The 18082-nt window shown below is 53.1% G+C and overlaps 6 protein-coding genes across 6 annotated transcripts; 4 read left to right on the forward strand and 2 right to left on the reverse strand.

The window, feature by feature from the left end:
* Positions 1-1373: 1373 nt before the first annotated feature.
* On the forward strand, positions 1374-2318 carry UHO2_02951 (uncharacterized protein; the record flags this gene model as incomplete). Its single annotated transcript, XM_041555739.1, has 4 exons — positions 1374-1416; positions 1519-1764; positions 1861-1982; positions 2061-2318. 4 exons carry the CDS (start codon positions 1374-1376, stop codon positions 2316-2318), a joined length of 669 nt encoding a protein of 222 aa, XP_041411673.1.
* A 682-nt stretch (positions 2319-3000) lies between these two features.
* On the reverse strand, positions 3001-3429 carry UHO2_02952 (putative HTB2 - histone H2B.2; the record flags this gene model as incomplete). The annotated part of the gene is made up of 1 exon (XM_041555740.1): positions 3001-3429. The coding sequence occupies one exon, from the start codon at positions 3427-3429 to the stop codon at positions 3001-3003; it is 429 nt and encodes a 142-aa protein (XP_041411674.1).
* Positions 3430-4908: 1479 nt separating this feature from the next.
* Positions 4909-5419, forward strand: UHO2_02953 (Histone H2A; the record flags this gene model as incomplete). The annotated part of the gene is made up of 2 exons (XM_041555741.1): positions 4909-5065; positions 5166-5419. 2 exons carry the CDS (start codon positions 4909-4911, stop codon positions 5417-5419), a joined length of 411 nt encoding a protein of 136 aa, XP_041411675.1.
* Positions 5420-6146: 727 nt separating this feature from the next.
* UHO2_02954 (putative Peptidyl-prolyl cis-trans isomerase) lies at positions 6147-6725 on the reverse strand (the record flags this gene model as incomplete). Its single annotated transcript, XM_041555742.1, has 2 exons — positions 6147-6189; positions 6280-6725. The coding sequence occupies 2 exons, from the start codon at positions 6723-6725 to the stop codon at positions 6147-6149; spliced, it is 489 nt and encodes a 162-aa protein (XP_041411676.1).
* Positions 6726-7041: 316 nt separating this feature from the next.
* UHO2_02955 (uncharacterized protein) lies at positions 7042-10161 on the forward strand (the record flags this gene model as incomplete). Its single annotated transcript, XM_041555743.1, has 1 exon — positions 7042-10161. The coding sequence occupies one exon, from the start codon at positions 7042-7044 to the stop codon at positions 10159-10161; it is 3120 nt and encodes a 1039-aa protein (XP_041411677.1).
* A 1320-nt stretch (positions 10162-11481) lies between these two features.
* On the forward strand, positions 11482-15331 carry UHO2_02956 (uncharacterized protein; the record flags this gene model as incomplete). The annotated part of the gene is made up of 2 exons (XM_041555744.1): positions 11482-12182; positions 12415-15331. 2 exons carry the CDS (start codon positions 11482-11484, stop codon positions 15329-15331), a joined length of 3618 nt encoding a protein of 1205 aa, XP_041411678.1.
* Between the last annotated feature and the right edge of the window lie 2751 nt (positions 15332-18082).

The raw sequence follows: 18082 nt of genomic DNA on the forward strand, positions 1-18082 counted from the left end.
AAAGAGTGTAAGGCAACAAAATGTGCTTACACAACCACAGCTAACTCGCTCATTCCTCACAGCCGAGCGTCTGGCACTGTTGCTTCCTGCTCTTGCCTGCACGTTTTCCATTCCGGTCGGCATTAGGCCATCTCGCTTCTGGTATTCAATCCATTGCTTTCGTCTTGTCCTTTTTGGTATCTTTACCGATAGCGAGGACGGATGGCGAGCTGGCGTCCGGCCCACAAAGGGTGCAAAGGAAGGCGAGAAAGGGATCGTCGCCCTGCATCTTGCTCCTTCTCCAAACTCCAGATTCTGTCCTCTGTTTTGCCAGCAGCGACGACCGAGCACGTGACTTGAAGGTCGACGCGTCGCGTGTCGCGCGTCCATCGTCCCTCGTCCCTTTCGGCGCACATGCCATGACTGGAGGAAGCTTCCTCAACGACACATTCATACCGACCTTGTCGAGGTGCAAAGACAATGTCACACTCACACTCGTGTCCGACGTAATGAACCGACAAAGTAAACTGGTCGACGTGTAAAAGTGGCGTAGCCTTGCGCCTGCCCCACTCGAGTGTTAGGCTGCAGCAACAATAAAGACCTTGACAACGACAACGCCGAGCCGTTGGCGCTTCTTTTCTCTGTGGCTGCTGAACTACAGTAGGACAGAGGACAGCATCGCACGCCACAGAGAAGGCTTGCATTCGACAATAGCTCTGGCTGTGCTTTCGGTCTGCCAGCCTAACATCTTTCTCTCCCGACAGGGTCACAATTCCGTTTGTTAGGTCGAAACGGTTTACACCCATATGATGCGACTTTTTCGTGCCTCTTTTTTTGCGATTCTTTTTTCGAGATTGCCGTGGAGATTGCAAACAAATGTGAAAATAAAGTGACATGCTTGAGGCCTCGCACCTCTATCCAGACGTCATCGCTCCACCTGACAGATTGAGAGTGTTAGCCTACTTCCTTACTACCGAGAGTCTAGAAGAAGCCACTGACTCCTCAGCCAAGATGGTTCACAAGACTTTGATCAACAGTGGTCAGATGCCACAGCGAGGTGGACCAGTATCGCGCGAAAGAGCAAGCTATCCCGAAATCCGAATCCGGCGTCGCGATTCTTTACGCAGCCGTGCATGCGTAACACTCCTGCTCTCCGCTCGCGATTACGAGGGTCCAACTCCACCTTGGCAGCAACCATCGAACCCTTTCGCCCATCCACCTCGCAATTGCATACCTAGCGCATATCCATCCAGCACTCGCCAAAACTCACGTACTGCGCCTCCAAATCGAGCAGCGACTCGATCAAGTACAACCTCCCCAACGGTGATAGATACAGGAGAGACTCACCCACGCAAACGACCGACACGGAGGCTCTAAGTCGACAGACCTCCACGATGCAAGCTGTCTCGAAATTCATCTTTGGCCCGAGCCAAGAAGGTAAGCTCCACAGTCGCATTCTCATGATCTACGCCTAACCACCTCGACTCGCACAGTGAAGGCCAGAAAACTGACGACAACCACCGTATCTACATCGAACAGAGAGAGTGAAGAAGGTCCAATCGCAGTTACGATCCGAACAGCGCTCACTCGATCGAGAGATGCGACAGATCGACCAAGGATCCACAAAGACCAAAGCCGAAATTAAGAAGCTTGCCAACAAGGGCGACGTCAAGAACGCAAAGATTCTAGCAAGGGAAGTCGTCCGCGCCCAGAAGCAGAAGAACCGTCTTGCAGTGTCCAAAGCGAGACTCAATAGTATACATATGCAGCTGCAGCATCAACTCGGTAAGCACCCTGACTCGCTCACAGAAAAGTCAAGGAATGACACTGACAATTTATGGCTTCACAATTTTGATGGGTCTGGCGATGGCTGTGTTGTAGCAATGTACAAGCTGACAGGAAGCATGCAGAAATCGACCGAGATCATGAAGTTGTCGAATCAACTGGTCAAGCTGCCAGAAGTTTCGGCGATTATGCGGCAAATGAGTGGCGAGATGACCAAGGTAAGCCCATACTCCTCCTTCTTTTCTCCTCAACCCTTCACTGACACTCTTATCACTGCTCTATGATGAACTTGGCAGGCGGGCATCATGGAAGAACTCATGGACGACACATTAGATTCTGGTGTCCTCGGCCAAGACGAAGATGAGATGGAAGAGGAAGCACAAGAAGAAGTCGACAAAGTCCTCTATCAGCTCACCGACGGCAAATTGGGTCAAGCAAGCACAACCGATGGACTACCAGAACTGGCGATGGAAGATCCAAAACTCAACGAAGAACAGGAACAAGCAGATATGCAACGCATGCAGGCTGCTTTGGATGGGTTGATTCGTGGATGATGCCATCAGATCCGCTCTTGTCCAGATTCGCAGCGTAGGACCACGTTCGGGTCAATTTGTCTTGTCGCTCCGTCATTCGAAAGCTCGCCCTCTTGCTCGTCGTCACACTTGTATTTGTACCGATAGCATTGTTTGTTGAATCCATTCGATCATCAGCAGCATCCCAGAGCATGACTGGCAAATGTGTGTCTTTCGCTGCGACCAATCCCACCATGAACGAATCGGGAGAGCATCCCATCTTTCCGGCACCTAACACCGCCTTATAGCGCCCAAGCCATCCCGAGCCTTCACACCCGCAACGCAACGCGACAGCAACACTTGACTGCCAACCAGCTTCGCCTTCAACACGCCGAACCAACAAAACTCAATTCAACTCATGAAGATTGCAAACGTCACACACAAAAACGAACATGTTGTTTTGAAACCGATATGCTCAGATTGCTGCTGGATATATCTGAGGACAAGATGCTAGCGCTGGCGGTAAAAGTACAGAAGAGATACAAAGCGACCAAGAGGGAGGGAAGAAAAAAAAAGAGATCGAAAAAAGGGCTACGCAAGGACTCTGAAAGTCAACAAGCGGGAGGACACCACGACGCGCTGCACCGAACGTGTCGGGCCGAGAGGTACAGGAAGAACATATGACGAAAGAAAACCGAATCACAAGTTGAGACGCAGAAAGCGCTTACTTGGAGGAGGAGAACTTGGTGACCGACTTGGTACCTTCCGAGATGGCGTGCTTGGAAAGCTCACCGGGGAGGATGAGACGGACAGCCGTCTGGATCTCTCGCGAAGAGATGGTCGACTTCTTGTTGTACGAAGCAAGCTTAGAAGCCTCAGTGGCGATGCGCTCGAAGATGTCCTGAACGAAAGAGTTAAGAATGGCCATGGCCTTGTTCGAGATACCGGTGTCGGGGTGAACCTGCTTAAGAACACGGTAGATGTAGGTGGAGTAGGTCTCCTTGCGGACCTTGGTGGCCTTCTTCTTGTCACCAGACTTGGCGGGAGCCTTGGAGGTCTTCTTGGCAGCCTCGGCGGGAGCCTTGCCAGCGGACGAGGCGGGGGCCTTACCGGCGGTGGAGGAGGGCTTCTTCTCAGCGGGCTTGGGAGGCATGATGAATAAAGGTGGGTGGGGTTGGTTGTAAGAGGTGGTAAGAGTTGGATGAGGAACTTGACGGATGAGGAACTTGACCGATGAGGAGAAGAGAGAAAGAAGAGGGTCCAAAGGTAACAGCGTGTCCAAAGGGCTGGGTTATAAACCAAATTGGACGTTGAGACTCGGGCGCGTCTCTGTGTGTGTCAATGCGCCTTTGCGCTTGAGACGAGACGTAGACGCGCAGTCGAATTGCTTTCAGCGGCAGAGCAGCAACTGAGCCTGCGAGCGCTCGAGCGCGAACGCGTCTGTCTGTCTGTCTATTTCTGAGCAGAAATGCAGAGCCTTTGCTGCTGTGTAGACGCCGAGACGAGTCTGGAGAGGGAAATTCGTGTGATTTCCTAGAAATCAAAAAAGAATAAAAATGAGAAAATCAAGGGCCACGCTCAGCCCAGCTAGAAGAAAGGCTTTGCTGTGCTGTCCTGTGCTTTTCGGTGGGTCCGAACGTTGATTTCACATTGAAGCCTTCGAAGCCCCTAATTTCCAGATCGCAACCTCTGCGCACCATCTCCCTGCGAAGGCGAGACTGTATCGCATTCCTCGGCTGAGTATCGAAATTTGATTCGAGCATTTGCGGGCTTCGAAGCCCCGAGAATTCTCTCTCCTTTCGTCACATCACATCTCTCTTCCTCCTCGCTCTTCGCTGGAGCTGAACCGCTGACATTGGCCTCGGCTCCGTCCATGTTGAATTGCGATCAGATCAAGAAAGCCAGCTCTGATACTATACCTGTCGTGGTTGTCAGTGTTTCGTGAGGCTGGGTAGACCATGAATAGGTGTTGGCTACAGGTACTTGGGCGGCTGGCGGACGGATTGTTGAAATGAGGGGCTGTCAACCGCTTTGACGAAGTTGCGCCATTAAGGGAGCGAAGTTTTTTAGAGCCTCCGAAGGCTTGATTGTGATTGGCGCAGACTCAGGCATGTTTTTCGAAGGCCTAAATTCGAAAAAGGATATTCCGTTCCAGTTTTGTGAGAATTGCGAATCAACGCGCTTTGTGTTGGTGCTTGTGCTTTTTCTTCTTTTTCAATGACTATGATAGCTCGACTGCCTGCCTCCACGCAGTTGCCGAATTTCGAGAGAATTGCGTGGGTGCGTTGTATCTCTGTCGGTGTGCTCATTTCGTGGGCGCCTGTGTGCTTGTCTGCCTATCTGCCTGTCGCGTCGCGCATCCAACACTTGGCCTTGCCTTGCCTTGCCTTGCCGCCCTCGCGCACTGGCCTGCCCAACCTGCCTGTCTGTGTTGCTGGACCGACCGAAAGATGATAAAACCCTTCGTCCGAATCGGCTGCATTTCCATTGCCTCCCCCTCTTCTCTCTCTTCTTTCTTCTCCATCGTCTATCATCTCCTCCGTCTATCATCTCCTCAAGTCTCACGACATCCCTTCAAAGCTCAACGTTCAACTCAACCCCAACCCACCCCTTCTAATTTACTTTAGCAAACATGTCTTCCGGTGGTAAATCTGGTGGCAAGGCTGGTGACGCTTCTTCTAAGGCCCAGTCCCGATCGGCCAAGGCTGGTCTTCAGTTCCCTGTTGGTCGTATCCACCGTCTCTTGCGAAAGGGCAACTACGCTCAGCGTGTCGGTGCCGGTGCTCCTGGTAAGTTTTCATTCTCTCCTACGTCTTTATCCCCATCACGTTCTTTGAAAGATTGACTAACACGTCGCTCTTCGTTCCTCCACCTTTTTTCTACGAATAGTCTACCTCGCTGCCGTTCTCGAGTACTTGGCTGCCGAGATCCTCGAGCTTGCTGGTAACGCCGCACGTGACAACAAGAAGTCCCGTATCATTCCCCGTCACCTTCAGCTCGCTATCCGCAACGACGAGGAACTCAACAAGCTTCTTGGCGGTGTCACTATCTCCCAGGGTGGTGTCTTGCCCTTCATCCAGTCTGAGCTTCTCCCCGCCAAGTCTGGCAAGCCCAAGAAGGCTGGTGGCTCGCAGGACATCTAAGCGTTTCCTCTCTTGGTTACGCTTCCCTTGTTCCGCATCTACACTCCACTGTACTATCATCTCTGCATCTTAGTGTCGGTCGTTCCTTTGTCACGATGGTCGACCTTCGTTTAGGACTGTCTCGGTAGAGGTTATATGCAGCTTTGTTCTGCTCTGCCACTATCTTTGCTCTTCGCTCTTCGCTCTCCCCTATCTCTCCCTCTTTGTCGTGTTTCTTTCTCGTTTTTCTCTTCTTTGTGTTCATCCTTGTACTACTACTACCACCATGGGCTCGGCGGTCAGAACAGGGCTCCGCCAGCTTACGCAACATCAGGCATCATACCAACCTGTGCTCAAAGAATGCTTTTTTTTTTTTTTTTTTTAGCGAATGTGCGCGTGTGTCCAGTTCGGGTGTGACTGGAATTGCCGGGAGACGAGTGTCCCGCGATATAGCTTGCTAAGCTGTGCGTCGTCAGCGAGCGCGATGAAGTTACTTGGTCGTGCTGGAAGGCGATGGCGATGGCTCTTGGTCGACAGACGAGATCTCGCCTTGCGACCTAGCACGGAGCATCGGGAGGGATAGGCTTGAAGATGTTTCTCTTGCGGCGTGGAATTTGATTATTTATAAAGGCACGAATATTGAGGTCACGAAAATCTAACTGATATTCCCATGTTGTCCGAGCCTTGAGGCTGGAGGCGATCCGACTTGCTTGCCATAGCTTGACGTTGACATCTTAGATCCATTGGTTCAGAGCACTGTCGCCCGTACAATCTTGATCTCTTCACAAGGCCTACGTAGAAGTCGCAACCAAGAAAGCGAGTAGGAACACTGGTCAGCAACGTGTTGGAACTCGCTCGCCTCTGTTCGAACCAAGACTTACCTGTCATCCTTGGTCTCGACCACGCCGATCTCTCGCACAGCGTGCATACCATCCGATACGCGGCCAAAGATAGTATGTTTTCCATCCAAGAAGGGTGTCGGTGCTAGCGTGACGAAGAACTGGCTGCGATTTGTATTGGGTCCTTCTCCGTTCGCCATTGCCAAGATACCAGCACCGACAAAGCGGAGCTCGGGGTGGATCTCGTCTTCGAAGTGTCCACCGTAGATAGATGCACCTCCCGATCCTGTCCCCGTAGGATCGCCTGCCTGGATGATAAAGTCACTGATAACGCGGTGAAAAATGATGCCGTTGTGAAAGCCCTGCTTGGCCAGCTGATAGAAGTTGGCGCATGTCTTGGGTGCATGCTTCCAATAGAGTTCAAAGACAATGCGACCCATTGAGGTTTCGAGCACCACAGCACCGCTATCTTTGCCCGATATTGCCATGGCTGCGGAGCTTCGTCTCGATCGACTGATAGCAAGAGAGGATGGTCAAGAGCAGTCAGAACTGGAGGATGGAGCTGTCTTGCAGTTGCAGACCTTCACAACAACGAGAATGCAAGTTGATTTGCGCTTTCTCGTCAGGGTCCAGCGAACCGGAGCCGAAGCGACGCACAGACACGCTACATTTCCACGGCACAGCAACACTCGACAACACTACCTTCTTCTCAACATCATCACCCTCAGCACTCCTTCACGTATTCCGCCTGCAGCAGCTTGGCTGAACGGAAACTCGAGCAGTCGAGTAACGCGCCTAGGCTCAATGTTGTCCAACCCTCAGCGCCAGCCCGAAGGCGGGAGGGGTGTCAATGGAACTGCTCCAGCGCCCCAAGCTGCCTCGACGTCCGCTCCAACCACACCAGAAAGACAAGGCCGAGCCAGACACGCTCGCACCAACGCATCCCTAACATCTAGCATCGCAAGCAGCAGCCTCGGTGCTAGCGCCGATCCGCCCTTCTCGCCCACAGATAGACTGCCACGGCGCAGTTCGATCCCCAACGAGGCTAGTCGCATCTTTCAGGCTACAGGCTTTGACCCATTCAGCACCGAACCTGACACGCTCTTCCGTTCAATGACGGTCAAGCAGGTCGAGGCGTACGAGCGAGCCGTCCGAAGCACCGCACAAGGAAAGCAGCAAGAGCTCAGAGGTCTCGTTGGACAGCGCTACGAGGACCTCCTCGGCACAGCCAATACCATCATCGACATGGCTGGTAGTTCCAGCCAACTCTCACAACGACTTCAGAAGCTTGCAAAAGGCGTCAAGTCGGCATCTAGCGTGGAAGAGACCACAGAGACGTCCAAAAAAGCGAGTCGACGCAAGAGCTTTCTGCCCGCACAGCTCTCAACATCGAGCGGACCGGATGCGGATGCCTCATCGCTGCACCAGGAAGCAATCTATGTGCTTGGCACCTCACTGCGCCTCATCATGGACGCACCTGAATACGTCTGGAAATCTATCGAGAAGGGCAAGACACTACAGGCTGCCTGGGCCTTCATGTTGGCCAGAGCTACATGGTGGGATCTCAACGAGACTGGCCTGCCCTCCGACAGCCAGTCGGCACTAGCCCCAGATGGTGAAGAAGACATCGCATCGGCGTCTCAAGCCGTCTCGCTACTTGGTGTCAATGTCAAGAAGGCCTTCCCGTTCATCGAGAAGCAATGGCAGAGCATGCTGCCGATGCGCAAGCAGATTGTCCATCGCGCTGTTGCTCTGCTCTCCGATGCCGAGATCGAGTCCATGGCCGTGGTGGACCAACTTGCTGCGCTGATGCTGATCGATGGCACCAAGATCGACCAGGCTGTTCACCTGCTCCTTTCGCAGCGACTCACAGCTATGCGGCGTATGGTGCAACGACAGCGGCGATCAGCACTTGACCTACATCACCACACGACGAGCCGTGATGTGGACGGGGTCGAAATTGCCAACAGAGCAGCGCAGACATCACAGACAATGGCTCAACTAGTCACGCTGTTCGCACGCACGCTGCAACACGCCGTTCAGATCTTTGCGCTTCCGACAACGACAGAGGCTGCATCATCAGCACGGCAGCCTTTGTTGCTAGACTTGCTTGCCACCATCACAGACTCTGCCAACTTCACAACAGGCACACCTGCAGCTATATCACCTGCGCATGAACGCGCTACACTCTTCCCACACCCACCCTCCGCATCCAGCAACGATGGCACGTCGGCAAGACAAAACGCTGCAGCCCTTCGAGCGCTCCGTAGAAGGTCAAATCACGGCTTGCCGACCGAGAATGCGACCCAAGATGTTGGAACACAAGCAGCAGCAGATCGTACACACCCAGATCAGGCGAAGTATTTGCGAGTGTCGACAGTCAACGTTGTGCAGGCCCTACCAAGTTCTCGTGTCCTTCTGCGCCTCCTGCCGCCATCACTGTGGGGTTTTGCGCCATTTCTGGACCTCGAGAACTCTGAAAAACATTCAGCTGAGCAAGTCATGGGCGATCTATCAACATGGTCAACGAAAGCGCGCGAGGTTCTGATTGACGGGCACGCAGAAGGGACCAAGAATCATGCTCCACTGGATACATTAAGGACTTTGCTCTCTGAGCTTGCAAATGTCAGCGAGCTTGCGCTCGTACGAAGGTCGTTACGCACAACTTTGCATCGAGCAAGGCGCATCGTTGCTCGCAAGCTCATACCATCGGACGCGGTGAAAGACAATCGCCGCCAGGCAGCATTAGCAAAGGTGGACTCGGAGTTAGAGCAATTAGAAGAGGCTATCGACTCGATCTTGCAAGAGCGTCTGTTGCATCTCATGGAGCAAAAGCTTCAATACGCGGTCCAGGCGCTTCTCACAGAGACTGGAAAGATAGTGTTGTCGCTGCAGTCCAACTCAGCAGAGGTCGATACACCTCTCGATGCGCTCTTCCATCCGATTGGTGCGGACATCGCTTCATTCGAAACTCGCATCGATGCGACCGCAGCTGCCAACCCAACTCAGGCAAGTCGCACGTTTGCTGTCGCGTTGCAAGACCATGTCTGCGGTCGGTCGCAGCGAATTGATAAGCTGGCAAGCTTGTACGAGACGCCGACTGCCGCTTTGTCGCAGGAGCTGAAGCTGTATCAGACAGAGCTCGAAGCCGACGGTAGATTTGCCAGTGCAAGCACATCGATTCGAGCGCGCTTCGATAACATCCTGGCCGACTCGCGGCAAGAAGTCGAAAAGGGATTGACGGACCTTGTTGACCAGCAACAATCTGCATCAGCAGCAAGCAAGAGCGCAGCGGCAGTGTCGATGTCGACGTCGCTAGGGATGCGTCTCATCGCTGTGCTTGCTCTGCGAGAATCTTCTGAAGACGCAGGTACTCCAAAGGGATTGCGTCAGCCAGTCAAAGCGGCTTTGGAACGATTCTGGAGGCCCGAGGTGGAGCAACGCGTCTCCACAGTCTTGCAAGCCAGCAATTCTTCCAGCTCATCCGAGTCATCCGCGTCTGCACGCTTGCTGTGCGCTCTTGCCACGCTCTCGGAATGCATCGTCCAGCTAGGACCGGCACTGGCAGGAGCTGAACTCGCCGAGCAAGTTCGAGCCATTGTTGAAAGCTTGCTTGCTCTCAGAAGGTCGGCCAAGGATGCGGCCGCTGCTCATGATGCGGTAACACTCAAGGCTTTGTTGGAAAGCGACACAGCAAGCTTGAGCAAGATTGTTGCTAAGGACAGCGGTCTGCATCATATTCGACTGGCACTCTCGCCTCTGCTGTTGGCGCTTGCTACGACAGCGTCAGGAGCAGAGGGAAAGGTGACAGCGGGGATGGCGTTGGCACGGGCAGAGCCAGCTTCCGCCGGTGGGCAAGTGCAGCCTATTCTGCCGGTGTCGAGGAAGAAGGTGGAGCGGTTCTCGATGCTTCCTGTTCGTTAATTAATGTACACAGCACAACTTCTCTCAGATCAACGTCAGCATCATGCCATACAATCAAATGGTGATGGCGACGGGTCCCGCACGAATTGTTTTCACTAGAAGTGGCATTTGTGAGGATGACGACCCCTATGAAGACGAGGGAGGATGCTTCCACTGCATGCTTTTCAGTGGGACGCTTGAAAACGCGCACGGGCGTAGCGCATGTCACCGCGAGATGGCTGCAGTCTGTGATCCAAATATGCTCTGTGCTGCCTCACTGCCGCAGCCGCCCATGAGGATGTGTTCTGACCGTGTGACCTTGATGCTCTGCGCCTCGACCCTTCTCTTGTCCTTCGCGTCTTACAAGAGAGAGGGCCCGCTTAGAGAGAGTCAGGGCCAAGAGCGAGACGGAAATCGGGCTACCAAAAATTCAGCCGCCAGCCGCCAGACGCGAGCGAGCCAAGTTGAGCTCACTCACCAACCTGTCTTTGCAACCGAAGCTGTTCATGCTACATACACTCGGTCGCGAATCCCTCCATCCGCATCGCGAGGCAAGTCGCGCGGGTCTCGATATCATCAAAAACTTCCATTAAAGGGAGCAATCGAAGACGGACTGGTACATACCGCTCAAGCACTTTTCAGGGCAGAAACCTTCGGACGAACGAGCGCGACGATAGCCCAATCAAGAGCACATTGCCTGGATAACGACCGACCTCGCGATAGGACTTGCGGGACGGTATCGCATCGATATATCGAGCAGATTTGCCGCTACCTCTGGCCCAAGAGAACAAGGGACGAGCAGCTATCGAGAACGTACCGAGATTCTTGATCTCGTTCACTGGACTTACTGGATCTAGGCGGGAAACTGGTGGACTTGCATTTGGCTCAAGACAAGGGAAGATAACGACACGGAGCAACAACCATTCTCTCGCCTCACGACCACATCCAAGTACGTGTATACGGCAGCCTTGTTGACAATTCTTCAGGCTAAGCTCGCAGTACTGCATCTTGGAGGTGATGCACCCTTTCCCGTTCGCTTTCAACATAGACAAAGATCAGGGCACAATAGGAGAACGTAGAGTAGATCGCCAAGCCTCAGACGCGTTCGGGGCAGATCGCGAGGACAAGACCCAATTGATTGGTAGAACAAATGCGAACAGCGCCGGCTCTCCCGATCGACAGAGGCCACGGCACACAAGAGGCGTGCTCCAACAAAGGAGCATCGACTCCTTCATGACGCCAACAGGTCTTGTTTCGACGTCTGCTTCACCCCTACCGTCAAATTGGGTGGAGCTTGCTCTCAAAGGCCGTACCGTAGCTATACGCGACAGACAACGCAAGATGTCGAATCAGTCGTCTAAAGCACCAGCTGGCGAGCAAGCTGCCGTTGCTCTTGCACCATCACGGTCCGAATCAGAGCCAATAGCGACTCAGCAAGCTTTCACGAAACACGCAGAGCCAGTGGTCAAGGTAGAGCCCCTCGCAGAGCCATTGTTACCGGCGGAAACATTACAACTCGTCGCTGTTGATGAGCCGATATCCACGGTCACTGCTGCGCCTTTGGCGGCTAGGCTAATTGGCTCGGCGAGTAGCAATACTGCGCCTGAACTCACATCAACCTCAGATGCCGCTTCTACTGCTGCGGCAACAAACTTTGCCGCACCAGCATCAGCTGCAACACCAGCACCGAATACGATCGCAGCATTATCAGCGCCTACCTCGAGTTCAAGCGCCAGGCCAGAAGGTGACGCGTTACGAACAGAGATCATGGGTCCACCTCCGTCTTTGCCTGCCGACCCTGCGTATCCTCCACTCAACCCTGTTCTGACGGACATGCCAGCGCCGGTCCCGAATCCCAAACGACGGGCGCCTACCACTGCCGCCAACGGTACGTCCTCCAAAACTACATCATTACAAGCACCGGACGACTTCGTTCCTCCCACGAATCTCAACGGCAAGATGCCCTACGCACTCTTCCAGACGGTCAAGAAAGCTTTCGCACCGGGGAGCAAAAGCCCAGCCGATCCTCACGCATCTCAAAGGTATGTACACAAACGCGCGGATTGGCTCCTCTTTTCCCTCACGTCCATAAGCGGCGTCCATCGCTCTTGATCGATCAAAGCTAGAGGGAGCGGACAACTCAGCTGGAAGGTTCATCATTGGTCACAATATCTCGCTGAGCAACACCATCGTTTTCATGCTTCCTTGAAATCTATCACTGACGACGCGCTCTCTCTCCGCTCCTCAACCTTGACTCTAATGTTGACCTCATAGCACGTCAACACTTATCGATGCAGCAACTGCGGCAGACAATACTCGCGCTCCGTCCACTGAAGCGCTTTCATCCGCCGCCGCCGCTGCCGCCGAGAATAACAACATTGATACCAACACCGGCAACAACAGCAGCAGCAGCAACGTGGTAGATCCGCTCATCACAGACGTGCTGACGGATGCAGACTCAGTCGCCACGGCGACAGCTACCCGCGAGACCAGTCCTGGAAGCTCAATTGCGCCAGAGCCTATCCAGAGCGTCACAACAGAGGAAGTTGCACCTGCACAGCAAACAGCAACGAGCCCTGCAACGAGTCAGTCGCTTGCCACTCCCTCAAAAGTCATCTCCACCGACGCTGTTGGCTCGCCATCAACGCCGGCTGCGACTATCAGCGAGGTTCCCAACGACGCATCGCCCTCTGTCGCTCTGCGTCGCAACCCTTCTAGTCGAGGTGCATCGATGCAAGCGTCACAGTCGATCACTAGCTCCTACGCTGACCCATTGGGTCTCAAAAAGCATCGCGAAACACAGCTACAGGACGAAGCGCGAAGTCGCAGATCCCCATCAGCGAGCAGTATTGGCGGAACACCCTCTGCGACCGCAGCAACGGCAGCTGGCAGCAAGAGGAGTAATGCAGCTCGCACCATTGTACCGCCGAATCTGGTCGAGCCGCCACCGGGTATGATGCACACACCTGAAGGCCGACTTCGCACCATTCCAGGCATTGCAGGCGCACACGTGCCACCGGGACCCAACTCTACGTCGACCGACACCAACCTCACGCCGAGACTAGAGGACAAGGAAAGTGCCAATAACGACTTCTGCGAGACTTGTGGTGGTCATGGTCGATTTGTGTGCTGCGACGGATGTCCTCGCAGCTTCCACTTTTTCTGCATGAACCCTCCGCTCGATATTGACGAGATGCCGCCTTCCAATGCGGCGCAGGTGCTGGGACCGGCGAAAGAGAAAGGAAAGGGGAAAGCGGGTCCACATGGCTCCCAGCCTGATCTCAACATGGACGAGATGTGGTTTTGCAACGTCTGCGTCGCTGAACGCAAGCCCAAAGCTGTGACAAAGCCGAAAGGATTGGGACCGTTTGGCTGTCTGCTATCGGTGCTATCGCAGCACAATCCAAAGAGCTTCCAGCTGCCAGCTGACGTACGGACGTACTTCAAGGACGTCGCAACCGCAAATGACGGAGACTATGTCAACGGAGCGATGATCCGACCGATCAAGCCGAATAAGCATGGGCTAATCGAGGCGCGCGATCCGTACAGGCTGAAGGACAAAAATGGTGATGCTGTGCTGTGCTATCGCTGCGGAGGGACTGCACTCCCTTTTGAGTCAGAACAGCCAGGTATAGCTGGTTCAAAGTCACGAAAAGGTGCCAAATCAGCACTTGTTGACGATGTGACGACGGCGGCGCTGCCAGCAGATCACACAATCCGCGAAGGAACTGGCTGGCGTAAGATCGTCAGCTGCGACTTTTGTTCTCTCCACTGGCACATCGATTGCGTTGATCCTCCGATGCTGGGCATGCCCAGCAACCGCCGTAAGTGGATGTGCCCGGCACACAGCGATCATGTCAACGATCGTCGTCGGGTAGCCCGAATGGGTACCGCAGTTCCCAGGACTTTCGACCTCCCACTTCCATCTGCGAAAACCATCGGTCCTGGTAAACACTTCCGCACTCGAGTCCTGAACAATGGCGATATTGATATCATCCCTGATACCACGGAGGGGTTGATGGGAGCCAACGGTATTACAGGCAGTCTGCAGTCTGGGATCAAAGAAATTGCGGTGGTTCCAGGTGTTGTTGACTTGCCGTCGTTAACAGCGGGCGGGTCGAAATTAGCTTCGAAGATAAGGTATCGATTCCCGGAGAAGGTGATCAGGACTGATTTTTGGAGCAAGCTGAAGGCGGATGATGCCAATAGCATTGGAACGGTGTTCTATGTTGCTGCTGCTGAAGTGGCTGGGCGGTCGCCGATACGTTTGGTAGCTGCTGAGGATGAGGCTAAGCCGGGGCATGAGGATGGTTTGACAAGGTACCGGCCGTTCGGAAGAAGAGATTATCCGAGGTCCGGGCTTGATTCTTTGGCAGACATCGCAGCTGCTCGGTTGGCTGGCGATGAAGCGGCGAAGAAGCAGGATTCGAGCCTCATTCAGCCATCAAAGACGAGACAGTTGGTAATGACTGCTCTGGGCATCGATTTGCAGAATGAAGATGTGCCGGAGTCCAGCGTTAGGTCGTCGCTGGAGGATGAGGATGAAACTTCGCCGGACTCGCCGTTGTCGAGTTTGTCGGATAGCGAGGTTGAGGCTGAAAATGGCGCAGCCCCTGCCACTGGGCCTGCTGCAGCACCCGTTGCTGTTCCACAAGATGCACCTGCACCTCCAACTGCACATTCACCTGCCGCTACAGGCCCCGCCCTCTCCGAAGAAGAGCTCATCAAACGCATCGCAGCACAAGCAAGTCAAGGAGTTTCGAGCGGCTCTCCTATTCGTCTTTCCAAACGCAAAGCAGCGGTTGCAGCCGAATCAGCACTCTCTACCACTCCTGTCAACAAGAAGCTTCGGTCTGCTTCCCCCGCTGTCACTCCATCTCCTGCCACTCGCGTCCTCCCTCCAAGCGCTGCTACACCTACCGTGTCAGTTGAGATTAGGCCTGCACCAGCAGGTAAGAAGATCACTCTCAAAACAAACGGCAAGGAGAAGCAGGCAGAGGAGATGATGGAGGCGAAGACGGCGATGAGGATGGCATATCATCTATCAGAGCAGTACGCGGACGAACGGAAGGAAATCGAACAGTTAAGAGCGATTAGAGAGTTGATGCGGTTGAAAGGGCCGGATCGGTTGCTGGAATTTTTGTTGGCGCCTAATGATAACGAGCAGGCAGAGGGCGGAAAATCTGCTTGAGTATAGCACTCTCTTACAAACAATCGAACTTGGCATTTCACATGGCTGAACGAGTCTGAGCTGCTGGTATTGCTATATCAATAGTATCTTCAACCGTACATCTGCTCAAGCACATCAGGATTGGTCTGTTCAACATGTCTAACCGCCTCTCCGAACAACCCGTTCGGCCAACCGAACCAAGGCCTTGTGAAGTCCGTAGCATTCTTCACATTGATACTTTCGTGAATCAACCGCGTGCCTGCTGTTGTATTTCGCAACAGGCTCAAAGCGATTCTCTGTTCTTGCGCATCTGTAGATGTGAGAATCTGCATGATTGGGGACATAGGCCAAGCGTAACCGTTGCCCACGTGAGGGCCGCCATGTTATTTTAGACAAAGCCAAGAAGCTCGGTGAATGGATCCACCGATACCGCCTCTCGGCCCCCCATCTCACGGGGTCGGTCGACAATGTGAAGCGTTGGTGCTGTGTGCGATGTTGTACCAAATGCGGGGGTGAATGAAAGATTTGAGAGTCGGTCAACTTTTTCGCCGTTTTATGCTGTGCGATGACCGCACCGCCGAATTCACCGATTTTTGCCTTGCTCAAAGAATGTTCGACCGACAAATCACACACTTAGCTGTTGCGAGAAAGGTGCGGATCCGATGAAAATTACTAATCCTGACATTCTGCTGTGAGCCGCGACTGGAATTGCCGCAGCAACCTCAACTCCGAATTCGCAGCCCAATTCAAGTTACATCGTTGGGTTGGCTGGAGAGAAATTGCAAGTCAGCACAGCGCAGGTGTGAGCGAGAGCGCTCGAGGCCAAGTTCTTCGACACTATCGCGGATCCCCCTTTCTGACCACCAAGTCTTTGTACCTCACCCACAGTATAATTCGTCAAGATGTAAGTGTTATTTCGACAGATAGCAGCATTGATTGTCGTCGTCATCGTAAACAGCATGGATATGCGGATTGTTGGAGCAGTAGAGTAGGACTAGGACTTGCCACTTTCGAGCCCCAATCTGAAGTTTAGGCGGATATGGTAGAAAGTCGCTTTGTTGGAGGATGTAAACCGGATCATGCTGTCATGGTCGTCGAAAGACCGGAACGGACTACTGACGATATCCACCATTTCTCCCTCATTCAATCAACCCATCACACATTGCGACTCTCGACAACTGTTCACCATCCACGTACGACAAAACCCGCCATCTCTGCATCACACCAACAACCAACGACCATTCATCACCAAACCTTGATCTCTCTCCTCATCATCGGTATATCATCTGGCTTGTGACTCTGCAGGGCCAAGTCCAAGAACTCGTCCCAGCACAACCAAGTGCGCAAGGCTCACCGTAACGGTATCAAGAAGCCCAAGACCAACAAGTACCCTTCGCTTCGTGGTGTTGACCCCAAGTTTGTTCGCAACCAGCGTTACGCCAAGCACGGAACTGAAAAGGCTTTGAAGGCTGCTCGTGCCGAGGCATAAATCCCATCCCATCCTTCGACAATTATGACCGCATAGGTTGTGGTACTTGCCCAACCCAATTGTAACATCACCCGACGCACTCGGTCCTTTTGCAATAGCGTAGGATTACTGTTTGCGGAAAGTCGATCCACTTCGGCTCTTCGTACATCACATCACACCCAAAATTACACACACATCGTCTCCAATGCATTAAACCTACCATTCCGAGATCAACTCACACACTTGCGAGGCTTTGTGCACATTCGAACGCAACAGAAAAGCACACTTCAGGACAGCAGCAGCAACAACCGATTTGGAAGTACGATAAGATATCATTGGGGATCCATTGGAAGGGGTAATCGATGGTCACGTCGGAGTTTGTACGACGTCCGGATCTCGTTTTTGGACCGAGGACTGGATCAGGCATGCCGCGATGTGCAATCTCTTGACAGGCCGCGACGACACTGTAGATATGGTTCAACTTTGTTTCAAGCTGAGATTGGATCAGAGACGATCTTGAGAGACGATCAAGAAGAAGGCTCGTTTCAGTTACGGGCCATTCGGTCGATGGGTAGAAGTCGTTAGTGTTGCTGCTACTGCTGTCGTTCTTGATGCTGTCACCTTCCCCTGTCTAGTAAAGCCTTTGAGGTATGAGACGTGAGAGCATTGAAGCCTCACTTTCCGTCATCGATTCAGCAACGCTCTTCTGTAAGCCGAGAGACTGCAAGAGGAGATAGCCTAGTTGCTCGCAGTCAGGTTTGAATTCACCTCGATGTGAAGGTCGAAGAGCATTTCGTTCACAGCGCTACATGGGCGCACGTCAGAGGTCAAACACAAGCTCAACACACCAACAATAATGAGCAGACAAACGACGATCAACATTGAAAGAGCGAAAACAACAATGACATGAAAAAAACACCATAAGAGAGCAAGACTATACAAGTACAAACAAAATGCAACGGGAAACAACAACGACTGCAGACTGACGAGATGGTAAGGAGGGAGGGGTGGCTATAAACAGTACTGACGCCTTTTGAAAATTCAATCCAACTCATACCACACTCGAGTGGTAACGACCTACTGCTACTTGAACCCGATCATACAGCGGAGGAGCTTCCCATGTAGCTCTTCTCCAATCCAATCCATCGTGTTGAAAGATATCCTCTATCTCGGGACTCTCATTGCTACTTGGTATTGAAGGCAATACCACCGTTTGAGTTCTTCTCCTAACCGAGAAGGCACCGTCGCCTAGCGCGTGGAATGTTGAGGCAGCTAAATCGTCGTTTCTCGCATCTCTCTGTGCT

This window comes from Ustilago hordei (genome assembly GCF_900519145.1).
Source record: "Ustilago hordei strain Uho2 genome assembly, contig: UHO2_contig_04, whole genome shotgun sequence".
In the NCBI taxonomy this organism is placed as follows: domain Eukaryota; kingdom Fungi; phylum Basidiomycota; class Ustilaginomycetes; order Ustilaginales; family Ustilaginaceae; genus Ustilago; species Ustilago hordei.